This window comes from Simochromis diagramma, unplaced genomic scaffold (assembly GCF_900408965.1).
Source record: "Simochromis diagramma unplaced genomic scaffold, fSimDia1.1 OVJJ01000602.1, whole genome shotgun sequence".
NCBI lineage: Eukaryota > Metazoa > Chordata > Actinopteri > Cichliformes > Cichlidae > Simochromis > Simochromis diagramma.
This window is the reverse complement of record NW_024387040.1, coordinates 9,149,296-9,168,248: the sequence shown is the minus strand read 5'-3', so window position 1 is coordinate 9,168,248 and position 18,953 is coordinate 9,149,296. Positions and strand designations below refer to the sequence as shown.

Here is an 18,953-nt window from a genome sequence, read left to right as displayed (position 1 = left end):
AATAACCAGTAAAATCTGGTTAGCTAGCTTAAAAAGTTTGTCTCTAAATGAGATTCATCTCCTGGAAGTTAACCACCATCCTTGCTGGTGCAGAAATCTCCAGCTGATCTCAATTCTGGATAATTGGACTGCGGTGTCTCTTTATGTCCCTGCAAATACAGATTCTGTGCTCAGGCTTTGCTTTGGTTTTGGTGCTGCTCTATCTGTACTCCATTTAACATCTGTTTACCCAGTTAATCTTAATAGTTTAAGGCACTTAAAACAAAAAGCTCAACACTGACCACGCTGACCATTGATCAGTTTTAATGATATCAATGATGTTATCATTTCTGCTTACACGCCAAATTCTTTGACTCTCACTGATCAGCTTTCTGTACAGCAAGAAATTGGCATACCTAGGTTTTAAGCAGGAACTCATTTGTTTTATTATCAGAGTACATTTAAAAAAAAAGAAGCTTGCACGTGGCTCAGGTGTGCAGAAGCTCCACTGAAATGAATTTGAGCTCATTGTTGTGTAATGTGACTGTCAGAAACACTGCTAAGCAGCATTGATCACAGGAAGAGACAAACTCGGAGGGATGCTGTTTGGATTTGGTTCCCGTTCTTAGCTGGACCACGATTGTGATCCTGTCTGGTTCACTTTCTGTTCTGTAGAGATTTTTGAAGCCTTTTGCTTTAGTAGACAGTTTAGTAGAGAGTGGGTCAGGAAAGCAGAGAGAGCAACTGAGGTGAAAATGCACGAGCTTCTGGTTGGTCTGCTGCATTTCAGCCTTGCGGCGTATGGTCGCCTGCTCACCTTGTGAGCTAAACTGGTGCCTGTCCTGTACAGTTTATTAGTCTTAGAAACCATGACGAAGATGTACAAATGACCTGTTGTGCTTTGTTTGATGGAAGAATGGATTATATGGATCATATTAAACAGCTGCTGTTCAAACCTTAATGGGGAGCAGCGAATCAGAAGAAGCTTAAAGGGAGGAAAGCTAAACCAGCTCGTTTCAGACTGACCCAAGGATTATTTTGAACCACGAATCATGCAAAGCTTCTCCAGTGGAGTCCAAACGTGAAGCTAGAAATGAGCTTAAGAGTTCCACTTTGATACCCTATGCCAGGGGTGTCCTGCAGGTTTTAGATCTCACCCTGGGTCAACATACCTGAATCGAATAAGTAGTTCATTACCAGGCCTCTGGAGAACTTCAAGACATGTTGAGGAGGTAATTTAGCCATTTAAATCAGCTGTGTCGGATCAAGGACACATCTAACCTGACCTGCAGTACACTGGCCCTTGAGGCCTGGAGCTGGACACCCCTGCCTTATGCTCTAAAAAGGTGCAATGGTCACTGGTTAATAAATATTAAAAAATATATGCTTTAGGTTTCTGTATCATACTGCTGTCTTAGGCTGGGATTATAGCTACACTCTCTACAGACACCACAGACAAGTACTCGATCCTATTGTAGTTTTCTCGAGGCTGTGGTTGGTGCCTTGTAGCATAGCATCTTGTGGACAAATCCAGGTGGTCCAAACCTGGTAGACACGGAGCCTTGCAGTCATCGTCTGATGAGGAAATTCACTCAACTTGCAAATTTATGGATTGCAAAACTGTAACTCTGGCCTTATATTTACTGCTGTAGCACAGTGCAAGTGTTTTGTTTACTGTACCACATCCATCGTACATGTTTGCATTGCCAAGGCATGTTTAATATTAATGTGATGTTTGGGCAGCTGCATTATCTGATTGTGCAGAGACTATTAAGTGAATTTCTTAGTACTGCTCTAAGTCTGATTCACTTACAGTAAACAGAGAAGGCCTTTATGAATGTTTGATTGGATGCACTGTGCAGCAAACAGCTACATACTTCATGCATAACATAAATTATGAGCGATATCCCTGCGGACGATGGTAAAATGGATTAGTTTGCATGCGGCTGCCCGTAAAGGTTTGCCAATGCTGGGAAGAAGTTTAGCAAAGCAGAAGTCAAACTGTGTTTTTTATTTTTGGGGCCTTTTTTTAGTTTGACATCTGGTTGGTGAGAGCCTGGGTGCAGGAAACACACACTGGGGAGTGTCCGAGGGGAGTGCTGGTGTATGTGAACGGTGGGCACATCTGGGGTATCACTGAGTTCATACAGGCACCAGAGCAGTGAAGCAGAGCGGGAGTGAGGTGCATGGATACAACAATGCATCACCACCTGCTTACTTCACTGCTGCACTCTTCTTCTTCTTCTCTTTTTATTGATTCCTCTCTCTTCTTCTTTTTTTCTCTCTCAACAGGTATCATAACATGGGGAACCTACTGAAAGTTTTGACATGCACAGATCTGGAACAGGAGCCCAATTTTTTCCTCGATTTTGAAAGTGAGTTTTCTTTTTAAGTAATTTCTCCACATCTCTCCCAATATGGATCGCATGGATATTTTATCATAACATTACCAGCTCCAAAACTCCAAAACGTAAATCTTTTCACCACCACTTATCTTTTACACTGTTCCTCCCAGCGGCAAAAGGAATCAAATCTACCACTAGGGCTGCTGCTCTTTTCCATCAACCTGCCTTTTCCATGCTGGAATGTGTGCAGAATATCAATCAGGGCAGAGGTGCAGCAGTGCCCCCTCCCCAAATATAAAGCACTGAAGTCGGGCTGTGGTGTAGCCTAAGGGCCCTCAGCGTGGCTTGAACCTGTGCAGTGCTATTCTCACACTTGGCAAACCCAGAGAGTCAGTCATACCTTCAGAGGAAACGGCTTCTCATAGAGCTCAGAGTGTTTGGAGGTGGTTTTTATACTGAAAGAATACCACCGTTTTATATACGACTGATGCTTCACAATACTGAGCAATGCTGTATGAAGTTTTTCTTTAATAATGCTGTTAGAGGCTGAAATTGTATTTCTGAAGAGCAAATAGAAATAACTACTTTAAAATAAAATGAATAAAAACTATTTTTTAACTAGTTTCATGTTTAAAAATAAAATGTATCCTTATGAACAGTTCTCCAGATCCATGGCTTGGTTCATATTCACTGGCCTCTTCACTATTTACACCTCTTTAGCTGCATATTAACACAAATGTCTAATGAGCCAATCACATGACAGCAGCTCAGGGCACTTGGACAAGTAGTCAAGACAACCTAAAGTTCAAACCGAGGATCAGAACAGCATCTCTGAACACACCCTGAAGCAGCAAGCTACAACTTCTGGGTTTAAAATGAAGTTAGAGATCACACAGGCTGGAAAAATGTTTCCTGGACTGATAAGTTTTTAAAAAAAATTGTCATTAGATGTTGATGGTAGGGTCAGAATTTGACATGAACAACATGAAATCATGGATCCAGCCTGCCTTGTATCAACAGTTCAGTCTGGGCCGGTGGTGTAATGGTGAGGGGATATGTTGTCGGCACACTTTGGACCCCTTAGTACCATCATTTAAACACGACAGCCTCCCTGAGTGTTGTTGCTGACCATGTCCATTATGACCACATTGTCTCTCATTATCTTTTGTGCAATGTCTGCTTCTATCAGGAAAACGAACCATCTCCCAAAGATCGAATCATCTCAAACTGGTTTCTTGAACATGACAGAGTTATGTCCTCAAATGTGCAGCTTACAAATCTGCCGGAACCATTGACGTGATGTTGTCACATCAATATGGAGCAAATGCTCGGAGGAATGTTTCCAGCATCTTGTTGAATCGGTGCTGTGAAGAATTAAAGCAGGTTTGAAGATAAACGGGTGTAGCTCCTTCTCTAAATGATAAAAGAACATGGCACTGGCCTGTAAGTCTGCCTACTTCTGACACCTTTAACTCAGTCGGACTGCACCCACCTACGAACTCTACCATGACTTTGATGTCAGCTACACACCTGTGAAGTCTTGTGGCTGGATCTTGTGTGGTTGCAGCACTTTTGTGTTGGTGGGGGAAAAATAAAACAAAACTGTCTGCCGGCAGACAAACACCTGCTTAAAACTGCTTTTTGTGGTAGTTCCCACTGCAGGCTGTGTCTCCAGGACTGCATTTTCCCACACTAATACAGACACACACTCCATGCCATGCTATTACATTTGGTAATAATGTTAGCCAAAATAAAAACCCTGAAACTGTATGGCTGGAGCTTTTACAAATTTTGAGATAACTCATTCTGTTCGTCTTCTCTTATCTTCCTCTGTTTCCCTGCTTTCGGCCGGGAAAAGTGGGTGGTGTTAAAACTTAACGGGAAGCAGTGGGAAGAGACGATTATTTGACTGAACTTTCATTTGCATAATTGAAAGTTGCTCATTAAACTTTCTGTGATATTGAGGGTGTGGTAGATGTCCTAGAGCTGTATTTTACTTTATGTTGAGTCAGTGTGAATATGGATGAGATCCCAATCAGATTTGCCCTGCTGACTTTGTTGTTGGTCCTTTTTTTTTTGGTGCGTGTCCCCTGCAGATGCCCAGCCCACAGAAGCAGAGCGAGAGATTTGGGAAGAGGTGGATGTGGTGCTGAAGGACGCGAAGGCGATCCTGGACGAGTTGCAGGCCTACAAGGGAGCGGGGCCGGACATCCGAGAGGTACGTTCATCCACCCCTTCATCGCAGGACACACTCGTGCAGAATTACAAGGAGACGTGCATTTATGAGGTGGTGGAGGTGTCGCTTGTCCTTTATCAGGTGTTGCTTTAGGAATTTGTATCATTTTTTTTCTAACACAAATGAGCAGAAAAAAGCAGATGATCAATTTTGGATTCAAAGATCAAAGGAATGACCTTCATGGGCCATTAAATCAGTTCTGTCTTTTAGCCTCAGTCTGTTTTTAAAGACTTGACCTACAAATGAACCGTTAAAATTTATTTAATTTCAGCTTCTCGTATCTCATTTTGGTGTTCAGCATCTGTAACTGCTGATTTCATCCAAGCCAGAGTCCTGATCAGTTTTATTGTCTCCTTACTGATGAAGACTTTACCCCTGGCCTGCTGTACCACACCAAAGTGGTCTGTCAAGGACCTGTTTTGTTTCTATGTAATGACAGAAAATGGAAAATATGAAAAACACAGACTCGTTGAGATTGCTCTTATTTTTCTTAAGAGGCATCAAGTAATTTGTAAATATGTGACTCATTTTCTTTTAACATTTTGTTACGGTAAAAGAAAGAGGGTTCCCCCCCCCCCCTTCTTTTCTTTTTTTACATTATAATCCAGTGGTTTTTCTGCTCCAGCCCAGAGATAAAACTGGGCTGTATGTGCCCCATGAGCATAAATGAGTTTGACACCCGTGATGTATTTCTTTCCAGGCGATCCAGAATCCAAACGATGAGGCGTTGCAGGAGAAGGCGTGGGCGGCCGTGGTCCCCTTGGTGGGAAAGCTGAAGAAGTTCTACGAGTTCTCGCAGAGATTAGGTATGTGTCTGCCTGCGCCGTCTCTACAGTAACCGTGTTATGTAGGCCAGGAAAAATTACATCACTGCTTCTGAGATCTTCATCACTGAGCCTCAGACACGCACCGTTTCAAGTGGAGCGAACTCAGGTGTCCTCTGAGATTTCTTTCAGAGCTAAAACGATCTTGTGTGCGACACCGCGCTTGGAAACGTAGATTAGTGTGAGCTGCTGAAACGTCTGTGCAGTTTTGTTGTCTTAATGACTAACGGGGAGAGCCGGTGTCCTTCATGTGCAAGGCATTTTATAGCGACCTCATACCGATGTAAACGCGACATTAATTGTCCGCTTCTGCATCGGCAGGATTTGCTGCTGAGCTGCACAAGACGTGCGACACATACTTATACACGCGTGCTTTGAACCCCGCCTACATGCTACCGTCTCAACATGCTGCTTGCGTTGCACTGTGCATCGACCTCTGTAGGGTCTTATTAGCATGGATTCAAGGTGGGGGTGTAAGCTCACTGCTCCCTGATCTTCTTATGACCCTGAGGCTTGAGGGGAGGGGACCCGGCATGCGTCAGTGCCCTCAACCCCTTTGACCCCGTAATCCCAGTGGCAGTGGAGAAGGCAGTCAGTGGGCGGCAGCGGCGGCGGCAACAGCCTGGTGATGGCTGTTATGTAACAAAGTAGGTCAAATCTCAGTCTCGAGCGCTGCTCTATTTCTCTGCCTGGATTTTAGGCTTCAGGTGCCAGGATGGTGATATCCAAACAGGACTCCCTGAAAGAGGAGAACCTATGCATTTGGAATGAGCGGACACGTTTTACTGCACTGAAATCCAGACGTATACATGGGAAATCCTAAAATTTGTCACAAGAATAGATAATAACATTAAAAAAAAATCACAAATTTTGTATATCGGGGACAGTAATATCCTGCTACACCAACACTAAAGTTGGCTTCAGTATAATAATGTACATTTCTTAGAACAAACCTTCAGACTCAAAGCTCATATCTTTATACAGATTTTGACCAGAAGTCAAAAATTTAGGAGTGGCAAAAGTTGGACTGTGCATAGTTGGATTAATTTTTATTATAATGCTGAAACTTAACTTAACAGCTTACCTAAGCTCCAAGGTGACATCTTAATATTACCATAGAAAGAAAACCATGTCATAGACCACAGATTATGCATGAACTGGGGCCCATCGCAGTTCCTAAATCTCTGTTTTAGTGTGTTTTTAAGCTTTTTCCAGCATGAGAGTAACGATGATGGAATGTTTGGTCCACACTTAGGGGGCCTGGATAGTTTGAAGACATGATTATGGCACCTGCAAATGCGATTTTAAAAAATGGATAAAACATCAGACAAAACACATAAATTTTAGCCTTTAAAAATGGAAGAAAACAGAAACAAACAAAAAAAAAAAGTTGATCTTGAAGGACAGAAGGAGAAAACCTGCTGATAGCATCCACCACAGAAAAAGCAGTATAGAGACAATTACAGGAGGATTACAAGAAAATGAAAGACCACAAAAAGAGGTGTTGTTGCTTTACCAACTGCTGGCTGTTACTTCACTCAGGAGTTCCTGTTTGCAAATGCAAACACAAGAACAGGACTGGGAGGAACCTGGGGACTTCCCCAGACCCTCAGGTAGTCCCCAGAAGCTGCACCCGGCTGTTTAATACACTTTAATTTGATTAATCGCTTAATTGTTCAGTTATGTCAATAGCTGATGTTTTCTTTTGTAGAGCTGAAGACCTTGTTCAGGTAGCAGGCTCTGCATATGGCATAGATGAACATTTATCCCCTTCCAGCTTGTTCTTTCATAACAGCCACGTAGCTTTGAGATACTGATCTTCACAGAACTTTTGTCGATACCTAAATTTAGATCTGCTCCTTTTAACAACGGTGAAAACTTCTCGAGTCTGTCCCCTAGGAAAAAGTAGGATCTAGAAAAGTCCTTGAGTCCCGCTGTCATCTGGCCCCGCCCCTCTCTGCGAGTACAGTCTACATGCCTGCATTCTGCTCGCCTGCTCCGCCGTGACCTGACGAGATCAGACATCTCCCAGCGCCCCGCCCTCGCACGACTTCCCAACATACTAGAGTGGCTCATTTCTGGGGGCCTTTAAGCAGCTCCATCTTAACTTCTGTTTTGACTAGGATTGGGGGTGTGTGGGGGGGGGCTGCAGTGCTGAGGCCATTTTTAATCAGCTGCTTCGCTGCGAACGCTAGCCCAAGCAGATGGGAGTCATTACTGAATGGCAGACGTGCTCAATTTACCGCACTGCACTGCCAGCTCTGTGTCCTTCGAAAAGTCATCTTCAGATTATTTTAAGTAGACCGCTGTCTGAATCACACTGATCCTGGGTTACGCTGACATGCGCATCGTCATTTGTAATCAACAGTAACTGTAAAATACACAAGTCTATTTAAAGTGCCCATTTGGTAGCTTATTGCATCAGATGTTCAGCTTGTCTGGGTTATATCATTACTAAAGGCTCCCTTCGGCTTCTAGACTGAATTCTAAGCACTGTCTGCATCTATAAATAAAATTCCCTCTGGGCTTCAAAGCTCTTTTAGTTTTTCTTCTTCAGAACTATGTGTCTGAACAAGATCTGTTTGTCTGATAACTTGACTTGCTTGGAAGTTGTTCGCCACATTTCCCTCTCCCTGGTTCCCTGCCGGTGCTCTTCTTGCATGCTTAATCATTGGTCCGTGGGTATGCTATGTCACGGCATGGCACAGGCTTTGTATTTACTTAGTGTCAAAACAATGAGTGTAATCCTGCTTGAATGAAATCTTGCCCCCACCCATTTCATGCCAATGAGATAATTAGTCCCATGTCTCATTTGCATGTGAGCAGGAAAGCCCCCCCCCCCCCCTCCTTTCTCCTTTCTCAAAGGCCTCCCCACCCTTCCCCCCCCCCCCCTTTGAGACTGGCACTGGGCCCTGGGCAGTTTGGGCACCACCGCTGCCTCATTATTTGTCTATGTCTTAATCAGGATGCTACAGCCTGCCGACACCCTGCACTGGTCACATATCAGGCTGCTCCTTGACCTCCTACAAGGCCCAACAATAAAGAGACAAAGAAAGACTCGAGTTTTCTTTCTTTTTTCCACTTATACATGACTTAACTCATGTAATTATGTAATTGTATTACTTTAGGACTCTTTAGGTATTTTTTCTATCATTTAATTGGAAAAATGTTTTTCCGCGTATTAGCTTTTTTTAAATTAAAGAGTCACAGAAGCTTGTCATTTTCCCAGAACTGCAGGAAATTCAATGTTTTTTTTTCAAGTTCTCTAAAAATGTGAGGCTATTCAGTTTACAGTGATATAACACATATAACGGAATCAGCAGAGCAGAAACCTCTCACAAGTATAGAATGGTTTGCTTTATAAACCATTCTATACTTGGGTAATCCGACTTTCTCTCACAGTCCAAAGACATGTAATTAGTGGTGTCAGGTTAACTGGTAAATTGCCCATAGGTGTGAATGGTTGTCTGTCTCTCTATGTTGACCCTGTCTGCAGATATTTGCAAATCTACACCAATTGTTATCAACCTGTGTGACTGTATGTGGTTCCCCAGAGGTTGACAGATGTGAAAAATCTCTGGGCAACCACAGTTATTATTTTTTTTTAAATGTTAAGCACATTGAGTTTACATGCAATTAAATGTATCTTGCCAATAAAATTACTGTGGCATCCTCTTTTTACTTTAGTGTAACTGAGCTATTAACCATTACTATACAGTGAATATAACTATTAGCTGCAGCTGCGTGTTTTCCTCCATTGTTCTTGCCCTGCTCTCCTTTTCAAACCTGAATATTGATCACTCTGCCATGCTACATGCAGCACTTCTTCTTTCCCCTGACCTTTGCATTTTTGCATATAGTGCTGCCTGAGCTGTTAACCTGGCGCTTGAATGGCAAAAACCTGAATGTAAAACTACTCAGTGGCTCTGACTGATGACCTGGAAGACTACACACATCAGCTAAACTGTCTCTGTTCAAGGCTTTTGTCAGGCTCTTCATTAAACGAGTAAAAGCCCAATCGAGGTCCTCTGACAGCGATGCAGGTTCACCACAGATGTCTGTCTTTTTTTTTTAACAGAGGCAGCGTTGCACAGCCTCCTGGGAGCTCTGACCAGCGAGACTTACAGCGACCCGACTCAACACCTGGAGCGGGAGCAGGCGCTGGCCAAGCAGTTCGCGGAGATCCTCCACTTCACGCTGCGCTTCGACGAGCTTAAAGTATGGCTCTTTATTTCTTTAAGTGTCAAATTTTAGCTGCTTCTGTAGGCTTTGCTCTCAATCGTCCAACAAGCTGCTGATGCCCCTGGATTGATTTTTTTTCTTTTTTTTTTTTTCTTAGCTCTGTGCAGTTTTAAGCTGCCGCCAGTGAGCGCATGATTAGCATTTAATTAGAGCCCTGATACTGCTCTGCTGTTTATGATACTGTGGATGTCAGTGAAATGGCCAATAAGGGTTATTGCAAGGGGAAAAAGGTCTGCAAATTGTTGTTGCCTGAGCCAAGTTTTGCACAGCGTGGCAGGTTTTATATAAACGACAGGCAGAGGGAACTTTAAAAGTCTGATCTGGTTTGAATTCAGACACAAACTGCCGAAACGAAGCCGCGATTGAAGCATGTTTGTCACTCAAATGCCCATTGTCAGAAACATAATTGTGTGAGCACTCATCTTGTAAGACACTGGGCCCACATCCCTGCTCCTTTGACACAAAAACGTAAAAAAAGAAAGGCTCCCCGACTCCCTGAGGCGGTTTGCAGCGACGTCCCAATTAGTGCCCACTACCCAGGCTGGCAGGATGAAAAACATGAAGGTAGGGGGTGCAAGGTGGCATGCCAGGCCCATTCATCAATCTTTCACACCCATGCACGGGCTTCTGACCTAGTTAAAGTGTCTGAGTGCCGTGCAGCCCCTCCCTGGCGAAGAAGCCTGTCTCTCCTGGTGGACGCGGTGGACGCAGACTGAGTACCAGCCTATTGTAGCAGGATTAGCATGCTGTCAGCGCAGCTTTGACTGTGACAAGCTCGTGCAGGAATGAGGATAATTAGCCACATGACGAGCACTCGCTTGTGGTGACTTTTGAAAAGAAGCTCTCTGGTTGGCCAGCTTCCCTTTAAAAAAAAAAAAGTGGTCAGTTTGGCTCCACACTGAAAACCAGATGATTCATATATTGTAGGGAGTCATGTCAAAGGAGCTAATGGAGCCTTGTGGCTTTTATCGGAGGCTTTGAGGGTGCATAACGTCAGAGAATAAGCCTGCGTTTGTCCTGTGCTCACTCTAACCTCGCCTCTCCTTAATGAGACCCACAGCCAAAGCTCACGGCAGCAGGAAAAAAAACAAATATTTGCTGACAGGGCGAGCAGGGATGTGGACGTAAAAGGGGGCAGAATGAGTGTCAGACATTCAAATCCAGTTCAGCACATAAAATAGTAATTGTATCAGTGCTCTTTTTATGTCATTTCCCCCCCAAAGCTACATTTCTGCCTTGTTGGCTAAAGCTTTCTGTCATGACGATGGTGTGTTTGATCCAGAGCTGAATGTCCGGCTGCAGGCTGTCTCTCTCCCCTCTCTCTGTATTAGATTGCCTCCAAGCTTACATATATCTGTATATATAATATTTACATTTCTGTTTTGCAGATGACAAATCCAGCCATTCAGAATGACTTCAGTTACTATAGGAGAACGCTGAGTCGAATGCGGATCAACAATGTACCGGTGAGCATGTTGCGCCCATCTCTGACATACAACTTCTCCTTTATCTTTTTTTAGCATCTGTTAGCTCTTTGTTTTGGTTTAACAGCCCATTTATCTGCTATTAGAGCGTAGCAGATGGTGTTATTTTTGAGTAAAATTTTATTTAATTTTTGTCATAATTTAGTCTGTAATAATCTTATAATTCTTTTAGTTTTAGTCGACTAAAAATCGAAAGATTATAGCAGACTAAACTTGATTCAGTTGACTTAAATATAAAGTGTGAAAGTTTCTCATGGTTTTACTGGTGAGTCTTATTTTCCTTGTGAAATGCATCCATATGTCTCCTCTTCTCTTCCTCTTAGGCGTTGACATTTTGTCGCACTTTCATGAGAAACGGGGAGCATGGCAGATTGCACCCTTTCCCGTGGGCACATAAAATTGTTCATATTTAACCTTACTGTGGAAGGACATTACTTCCGATTGGATCACTTTTAAACTTGTCCCGCCTCTCTGCACCACTCAGTTGGTTCTGATTGTGTCTCGCTTTTCCAGAATATTTAGGTTTTTTTTAATATTTTTAGTGTCAGTGCATTTCATCGTCTTCTTTTCCATGAGAAAAAAAAGAACGATGAAAACTATGACTAAAATGACTGGTGTGTGATGTTGCAAGAACTTTTTATTTAAATCAAAATATGACCCACAAGTTATATATTTTCTTTTATTTTACACTGACCACACTGACTTTACTGACTAAACGGTTTTCACTTCAGGAAGGCTTTTAACTGCTGCAGAAACTCAACACACGTGGTGCTGTGGACATGGTCAGCATCAACTGACCATCAGTGTTGGCCTTACTTGAGAATCAGTGTCGGTTTGAATGTGTGTTATATTTAGAACATTATCACTGCTTTTGCTGCCGACAGATGGCTCTCTCTGATGAAGAAGGGAAGCTGTTTCACTCCACCAGACTCCATTGGCAAAACGAGTATTTTTTCTTTGCAAAACATGGGAATGGTTCATCTATTGCTGGCTTGACCAGATGGTTTGTCTGTGCTGTTGTGCATTTATGGTTATTAAAGCAGTTAGTTTGGGTGTGAATTGAAAAAAGTCACGCTAATTAAACTAACAACTCCCATGTTCTGTCAGGTAAAACTCACTGTTTGTGTCAGTGGTGGTTTCGAAAGGAGTGGTTTGGGTCTTAATGTTCCTGATTTTGGTGTTAGCACTTTTATTATGATTCAGAATTATATTTCGAAATACCAAAAGCACCCAAACAGACTAACCGGCTGATGCAGTGGTTAACCAACTGTAAGATTTCTGTTTTTGTCAGCACAAACTGGTGGCTTTGATGACTTCCGTTCCTCATCAGAAGGAGACATCTGTGGCAGCTTATACCTTATTTGCTGTTCTTGCATTGAATCAATGTATGACATAAGTCGCCTTTATGGTTTGCATGTGTAGCTCTGCAGTTTTGCTGCTGAAATACTGGTTGTTGTTGTTATTGTGGTTTCCCTCTTCAAGTTAAGCCATTATCTTCCAGTATCTTTCATAAATGGTGGCAGAGTAAAAAGTCGAAGGAAACAACAGTATTGAATGGACCAGTCACAGTGATGCCTTCAGCACAGTTATTTTTCTAGGGAAGTGCACGGCAGCTTCTGGCATAAGTTGTGGTGGAGGGTTTGTTGTTAACGCAGAAGCGTAAATCCCGGATAAGCCCCCAAATTACTTTAAATACAGACTAAAGTTAAACTGACAGTAATTTATTTATTTTTAAACTGGCATAATACAAACGGCGTACCAAAAAAAGCTGTGATGTTGTTTAAAATGTAAATTTAAAAAACAGAATGCAATGATTTACAGATTTTTATGAACCAGATTTTATTTACAATAGAACACAGGAAATATCGAAGCATTGGAAACGACTGTGGCATGAATTTTAGCTCAGCATTTATTGGTTAAATACTTTCTTCTTGGAAAGTGGAGTAGTATTTATACCTGGTATTAAACACGTGTATAATCATTTCTCCTGTAATTTGCCTTTTCTTTACTTTGATAATGAAGGCCAGTGCTGCGCATTGTGCTTGCTACCTCGCTGTTATGACTGACTGAGACAGCTGACTTTGTTTCGCTTGTGCGTTTCCCGGTAAAACGGTCAAAATGTCATGTTTTCTTTCCACCTGTTCATCACTGTGATGAGTGAGGTCCAGGTGCAAATTCAGTTTAATGAAGAAATTAGATCTCTTCATGTAGGTCTATGTGTGCCTCTTACTTACATGCAAGGACTTCCCATGCTGTCCATGTGTAAGGAGACCAGAGAAAGTCAATGTCATTCAGCACTTTGAAGTGAATTAAGATAACCTTGACCGACACATAAAGGGGTGGTAAATGCATTACAGAGTTACCCAGGCAACTGGAGCCTGAAATCTCCAATAGAGTGACCATCAGCTACAAAGAGATGTCCTATGTGGATGCACCTTTAGGCTTTAGTTTACTCTGTGCACTTTTGCACATATGCACCTTGCTGTGTGGACACCCAACTTTGTGAACATAACTCGAGAATGAGGTGATGTACGGTTTTCAAATTGATACCATAGATGTGTTTTTTGTCTTGTCGTCCTCCCTTCAGCCCCAACCGGTCATGGCAGATGGCTGCACCTCCCTGAGCCTGGGTCTGCCAGAGGTTGAGGGAAACGTGGGGTAGTAAAATTGGTCATTTTTAGCTGCATATGAGGAAAAATGAACCAAAACTGCACTCAGTTCAGACCCGCCTGACAGGAGCTTTTATTTCTTAAAGCAGAACATGTCATTAGACAAATGGGCCCAGACAAGTTGTCGTTAGGACCTGTCAACGCTGAAAGACGCTCGGGCCGCCGTCCCTCCTCGCAGCTCCGTCGCACTCGGTTTAGTCAGCGCTCAGACGACTGAATCATTCAGACATCCGAGATGAAACGCAACTGTCCCGGCTCAAACAGTCTTTGAGCTCATGTGTCATCATCGTTTGTTAAAAAACCCAAAGTGGTTTGAAAGTTTGGGGCGATTATTCATATTCCGTCAGTGCTCTCATGAAGGCAGGAAGTGTTGTTGTTATTTAAATACGCAGACAAATTTAGAACAGGCTGTTCAAGAGACGCCTTATTCTTTTGTTGTCCGCCAGGTGTTTTCAGCGTCTCATCTGAAACGGCAAAGCGGCAGTCAGCTGGGAAACCGGGGGAGGGAGGAGCAGGAGGGCTGTGTCACAGGGTTTATATCAGTGTTTTCCTGTCGGTGTTTTATTTAACGAAGCAGCTTTTCATCTGCACAAACAGTCTGTTAAAGCTGCTTCGCATCAAATGAACTAATAATACATCCTGATGTTCTCTCGCACCTTTTCATTCAGAGTTTTTAAATAAAATTTCACAGCATCGCCACAGTGTAGAGGGCAAAGTGGCTTTAATGTCCCTCCAAGCGTGTCAGCTACACGGCCACCTTCGTGGTCGCTTTCTTTTCTCAGTCTCCTTGTAAAGTAGCTTTAACTGGCAGCTCTTCTAATAACAGAGATAACCACGTTTGCCTGCGATATGAGTTTGATTATTTTAAGATCAGAGGTCCAGAACACTAAACGTGCAGTCAGTGGATTCAAGCTTTGTTTTTCTTTTGTTTGCAGGCAGAAGGTGAGAATGAAGTCAACAATGAATTGGCCAATCGGATATCTCTCTTCTACGCCGATGCCACGCCCATGCTGAAGACGTTAAGTGACGGCACAACGAAGTTTGTTTCTGAGGTGAGACTCAGAAACCAAAATATTGGATACTTTATTTTCTTGTGTGTGTGTGTGTGTGTGTGTGTGTGTGTGTGTGTGTGTGTGTGTGTGTGTGTGTGTGTGTGTGTGTGTGTGTGTGTGTGTGTGTGTGTATCCACTCAGTCATTCCTCCCTCCTTACAGAACAAGAACCTGCCCATCGAGAACACGACGGACTGCTTAAGCACGATGGCGAGCGTGTGCAAAGTCATGCTGGAAACACCGTAAGTGACCTCCTCCACGTGTTAAATACGCCATTCACGACTTTGCGTCTAATCCCTCCTCTTCCTCATCCTGCTGTCAGGGAGTATCGCAGCCGTTTCACAAGCGAGGACACGGTGTCCTTCTGCCTCAGGGTGATGGTCGGGGTGATCATCTTGTACGACTACGTCCATCCCGTAGGAGCGTTCGCCAAGTCGTCCAAAATCGACGTGAGTGTAGACACGTTCACGCCAAACTTCTCACTCGCAGCTTCTTCTACAGCTAACGGTCTCTTTCTGTTCCACAGATGAAAGGCTGCATCAAAGTCCTCAAAGATCAGCCGCCAAACAGCGTAGAAGGCCTTCTCAACGCTCTCAGGTCAGTTCTTGTTCCGATTATTATTAAAAAAAAAAAAAAAAAATCCCTGCTGCCCAGCGTGAAATGTGATTGCAGCCCGTGAGCAGGCTTTTAAACTGAACAGGAGCAGGCTGCTCACGCTGTGAGTTGGATGAGTTGGTTCCTGTTCACAAGCAGCAGACAGACCTCATCCCCTTCAGCGCAGTGACTCATCCTCCACGCCGTCCAGCGGGGGATTCGGTCAGCTGTGAGCCTGATCCGGGTTGGGTGTCAAAGCCTCTCCACAAAGGCCGATTACATGTGACACCAGGTCCCCTCGCGCCCGCACAAATTTCACCCACCTCACCTCGCTCTCGCAGCTGCTGACAGCTTTGAGTCGACCTTACATCTGTGTGTTTGTGTGTGTGGGGAGCCCGAGGCGGGCCGGCTCTACCGGGCCACACGAGGTTATTTTCATGCGAAAGCTGACAGATTTTCTCTCAGTGATTGCCACACTGATGTGACGGAGGATGATAGTGTATGTTAGACACATGCAGTGCTGGACAGTAATGAAGTCAAAGTTCAAGCTCACTTTACTGCACTATTTATCTGACATTTACTGGAAGATTTTTCTAATTTACCGTTTTGTTTGTATCAAAACAAACAACACAGCCAAGGAAAGTACAAACTCTTTCATTTCTAAGATGGGCTTAGACGAACAACATCATGGCACATTACACTGTGTCGTTATTTGCAGTCAGTACATCCTTACTGCTTCCTCAGGAATTAAGAGGGCAAGTAGCAGCTAGCTGCTGCTAATCAAATGCAGTAGACTAACGATCATCAGCAAGTGTGAGCAGCTCTATAAGAACAGAGGTTTTGACAGTTTGCTGGTCTGAAGCATTCAGATAAGTGCAGTGTCAGTCTTAACAGGAGTGGACATCCCAGCTAATTCACTCCAGGATCAGATCAAGCAGCGCTCAGAGAAACTGCAAAAAAACCAAAACTCAGATCTCAGGCTGTATTGACCTCGTTTTAAAACCTGCTAATGACCAGATAACTTTTATGCCCCGATAGTGCAAACCTTAGAATTGACAGAGGGTGTACTTTCATTTTTTGCTATCAATGTATAATAAATAAATACAGTAATAGAAACACTGGGGCTCTTTGCCATGTTTCAGCTTCATTAGCAGCCGCATCAAAGCAGGACTGCAGCTTCCTGTTATTTTCATCAATATTTAAACTGCAGATCGGGCCGGTGTGTCAGGTTGTTGCAGGAGTTCTCAAAATCTTGCGGGCAGATTTACATGAAGATTTTACCACCAGCATGGCCCAACTTGGAATTAATCCAGATCTGGATGATGATTCTTTTTTATTTAATCGTAGCGTTTTTAAAAATATGGCCTCAGAGCAGGTTTCAGTATACGGGGCGCCTGCTCTCCCAGGTGAGCTGCAGACACAACACTTTAAAGGAAGCTGTTGCTGCTGCTGCTGCTGATCATGATGAGAAAAATTAGTAGGAACCGGAGTTAAAGAAAATATCACAAACTGAGGCAAGAATTCAATGAATGCATCATGTGGTGGCTTTGGCGTTGGTACGCAGCCATCTGAGCGCTTCTTTTGATCGATAAGACGTGGAAATGCTTCCTTTTGTTAAGTGTCGACTCATTTTCAATCAAATTAAGCTTCACGTGAAAACACACAGCCTTCAGATTTAAAGAGTGTGAATCTTTTAAAGGTACAAATACTGCAGAAACAATAACTCCTTACTTTGTAATAAGAGTTCCTGGCAGAGCAATAGTTCCTGGTTTTGTGTAGTCTATAAAGTCTATATTAAAAAACTGCTTCAAACTTCATTTTTAGCAGAACAAACCTTGAACATGTTACAACTCGAGAAGCAGAAACCAGAGCATTCACAAGTGTGATTTCCCATCGGACCTTTTGTTTTTAGTAACAGTTTAAATCTTTACATATAATCCAAAGAGGCTTAAGTCGGATCAAAAGGTTAAAGGAGAAGAAAGCTGCCTTCTACTGTTTGGAGGAGATTGACACCAGATCAGGAACCAGTGTGGACGAAAGGAAATGCTTCAGTATTAACATTTACCCCGTTGAAGAGGACGTTTTCAGCTAAACGAGGACTTTCACTTTGAGAGCTCGAGCATATTTTGTTCATAATACTTCAGTATTTTCACTCTTTGTTCTTCTACTGAAGTGCACATTTGCTTTCTCTCTCTCTCTCGCCTGCAGGTACACAACCAAGCATTTAAACGATGAATCAACCAACAAGACTATCAAGAGCATGCTGCAGTAGGACTGAGCTGCTAGGACTGCTGAAGGGAGACGCCGCTCTCTCGAATGTCGCTGCACAGAATGTTTTTTTTTTCTTCCTTTGTTTGCTTTTTTAAATGGAAAAGAGCTACTGCTCCGCCCTCTTTTATACTGCAAAATGCTACTGCCATTGTAAACGTCTTTTTTGGTGCCAAAAAGATGTCGCTGATATGTAATGTTTTCGATAAAAGCCCATGCCGCTATGGCAGCTAATGAAAGCATTGTGGATGCTCCGGTTTTTATTTTAAACATGTCTTCTTTTTTTCCCCTGTGTAAGGGGACGGGAGTTCTGACTTGAAAATTTAATACAGAGAGATATATAGAGACGTATATATTATTTTTGGTTGATTTGTTATTTAATTCCATCTTCTGCATGATTACGAAACAAAATAGTCTTTTCCTTGTATTTAAAGTAAAAAAAAAAACAAAACAAAAGCAATGGTTCCTCTTAATTTGTCTGCTCTTTTGTGCTTTCATAATTAAATGTTTTGTTATTGAAATGGTACTTGTTGAATTGAGATTAAGAGTACTGTTTTTATATTTTTTATAGGTTTTAATTTGTGCATATGTCTTTTTTTTGTTTTTTTTTTAGTTGTGTTGTATTTTTTTTTTAGTTGAAAACTTTAAACTGTGATATGTTCAAAATCAAATTAAAACTGGGAGTGTGTACTGTACATGCACAGTATGTTGTGGCTGGAGAAATTAAAAGGAGAACTCTTGTTTTCTACGACCCCGACTCGTCAGGTTTGATCTCTTCTCGCCGTCTCCGGGCGGCCGGAGGGGAAGATTGAGAACGCAGTGACACGTACAGTTTTTTAAACTTAAAACCAAAATAAGCAACTTTAACACTTCAAAGCCAATCCTCTTAATCTGATTGCCAAATTATGTCTGTTCACCTTCATGTGAAGGTCAATAACGCTCTCAGGGTTGATGTTAAGTAATGGTAGTTACAAATAACTGAAACCAGCCGAGCGCAGCAGAATATTAATAAAATGGATTAAGTGAAATCCACCTTCACTACCTGCAGGACTGACTTAACATTAATGCATTGATAATTACAGCACAGAAAACCCTTTTTTCCTGTATTTTGAATGTAATTTAAGCATGATTTGATTTATTTACTGATAGTGGGTCTTGACGAAGCCCCTCAGTTCAGTCTGACTGAAACAGGACATTTTCGCACCCCTATGCCTGCTTTTAGGAAGGAGGGTGGAGCTTCTGTGCTCGCAGCCCTAGATGA

General features: G+C 42.7%; 1 protein-coding gene across 1 annotated transcript in view; it reads left to right on the top strand.

Annotated features, from left to right (window-relative positions):
• The window catches only part of fam49bb (family with sequence similarity 49 member Bb), a 40,805-nt gene extending 22,360 nt beyond the window's left edge, over positions 1 to 18,445 (top strand). Inside the window, exons 3-12 of the mRNA XM_040044238.1 lie at positions 2,272 to 2,354; positions 4,421 to 4,542; positions 5,261 to 5,366; positions 9,463 to 9,602; positions 11,015 to 11,092; positions 14,715 to 14,831; positions 14,993 to 15,072; positions 15,153 to 15,279; positions 15,357 to 15,427; positions 17,633 to 18,445. Coding sequence (XP_039900172.1) covers positions 2,282 to 2,354; positions 4,421 to 4,542; positions 5,261 to 5,366; positions 9,463 to 9,602; positions 11,015 to 11,092; positions 14,715 to 14,831; positions 14,993 to 15,072; positions 15,153 to 15,279; positions 15,357 to 15,427; positions 17,633 to 17,696 — 978 coding nt within the window. The 5' untranslated portion in view covers positions 2,272 to 2,281 and the 3' untranslated portion in view covers positions 17,697 to 18,445. The remainder of the gene's footprint in view (positions 1 to 2,271; positions 2,355 to 4,420; positions 4,543 to 5,260; positions 5,367 to 9,462; positions 9,603 to 11,014; positions 11,093 to 14,714; positions 14,832 to 14,992; positions 15,073 to 15,152; positions 15,280 to 15,356; positions 15,428 to 17,632) is intronic.
• Positions 18,446 to 18,953: the final 508 nt, after the last annotated feature.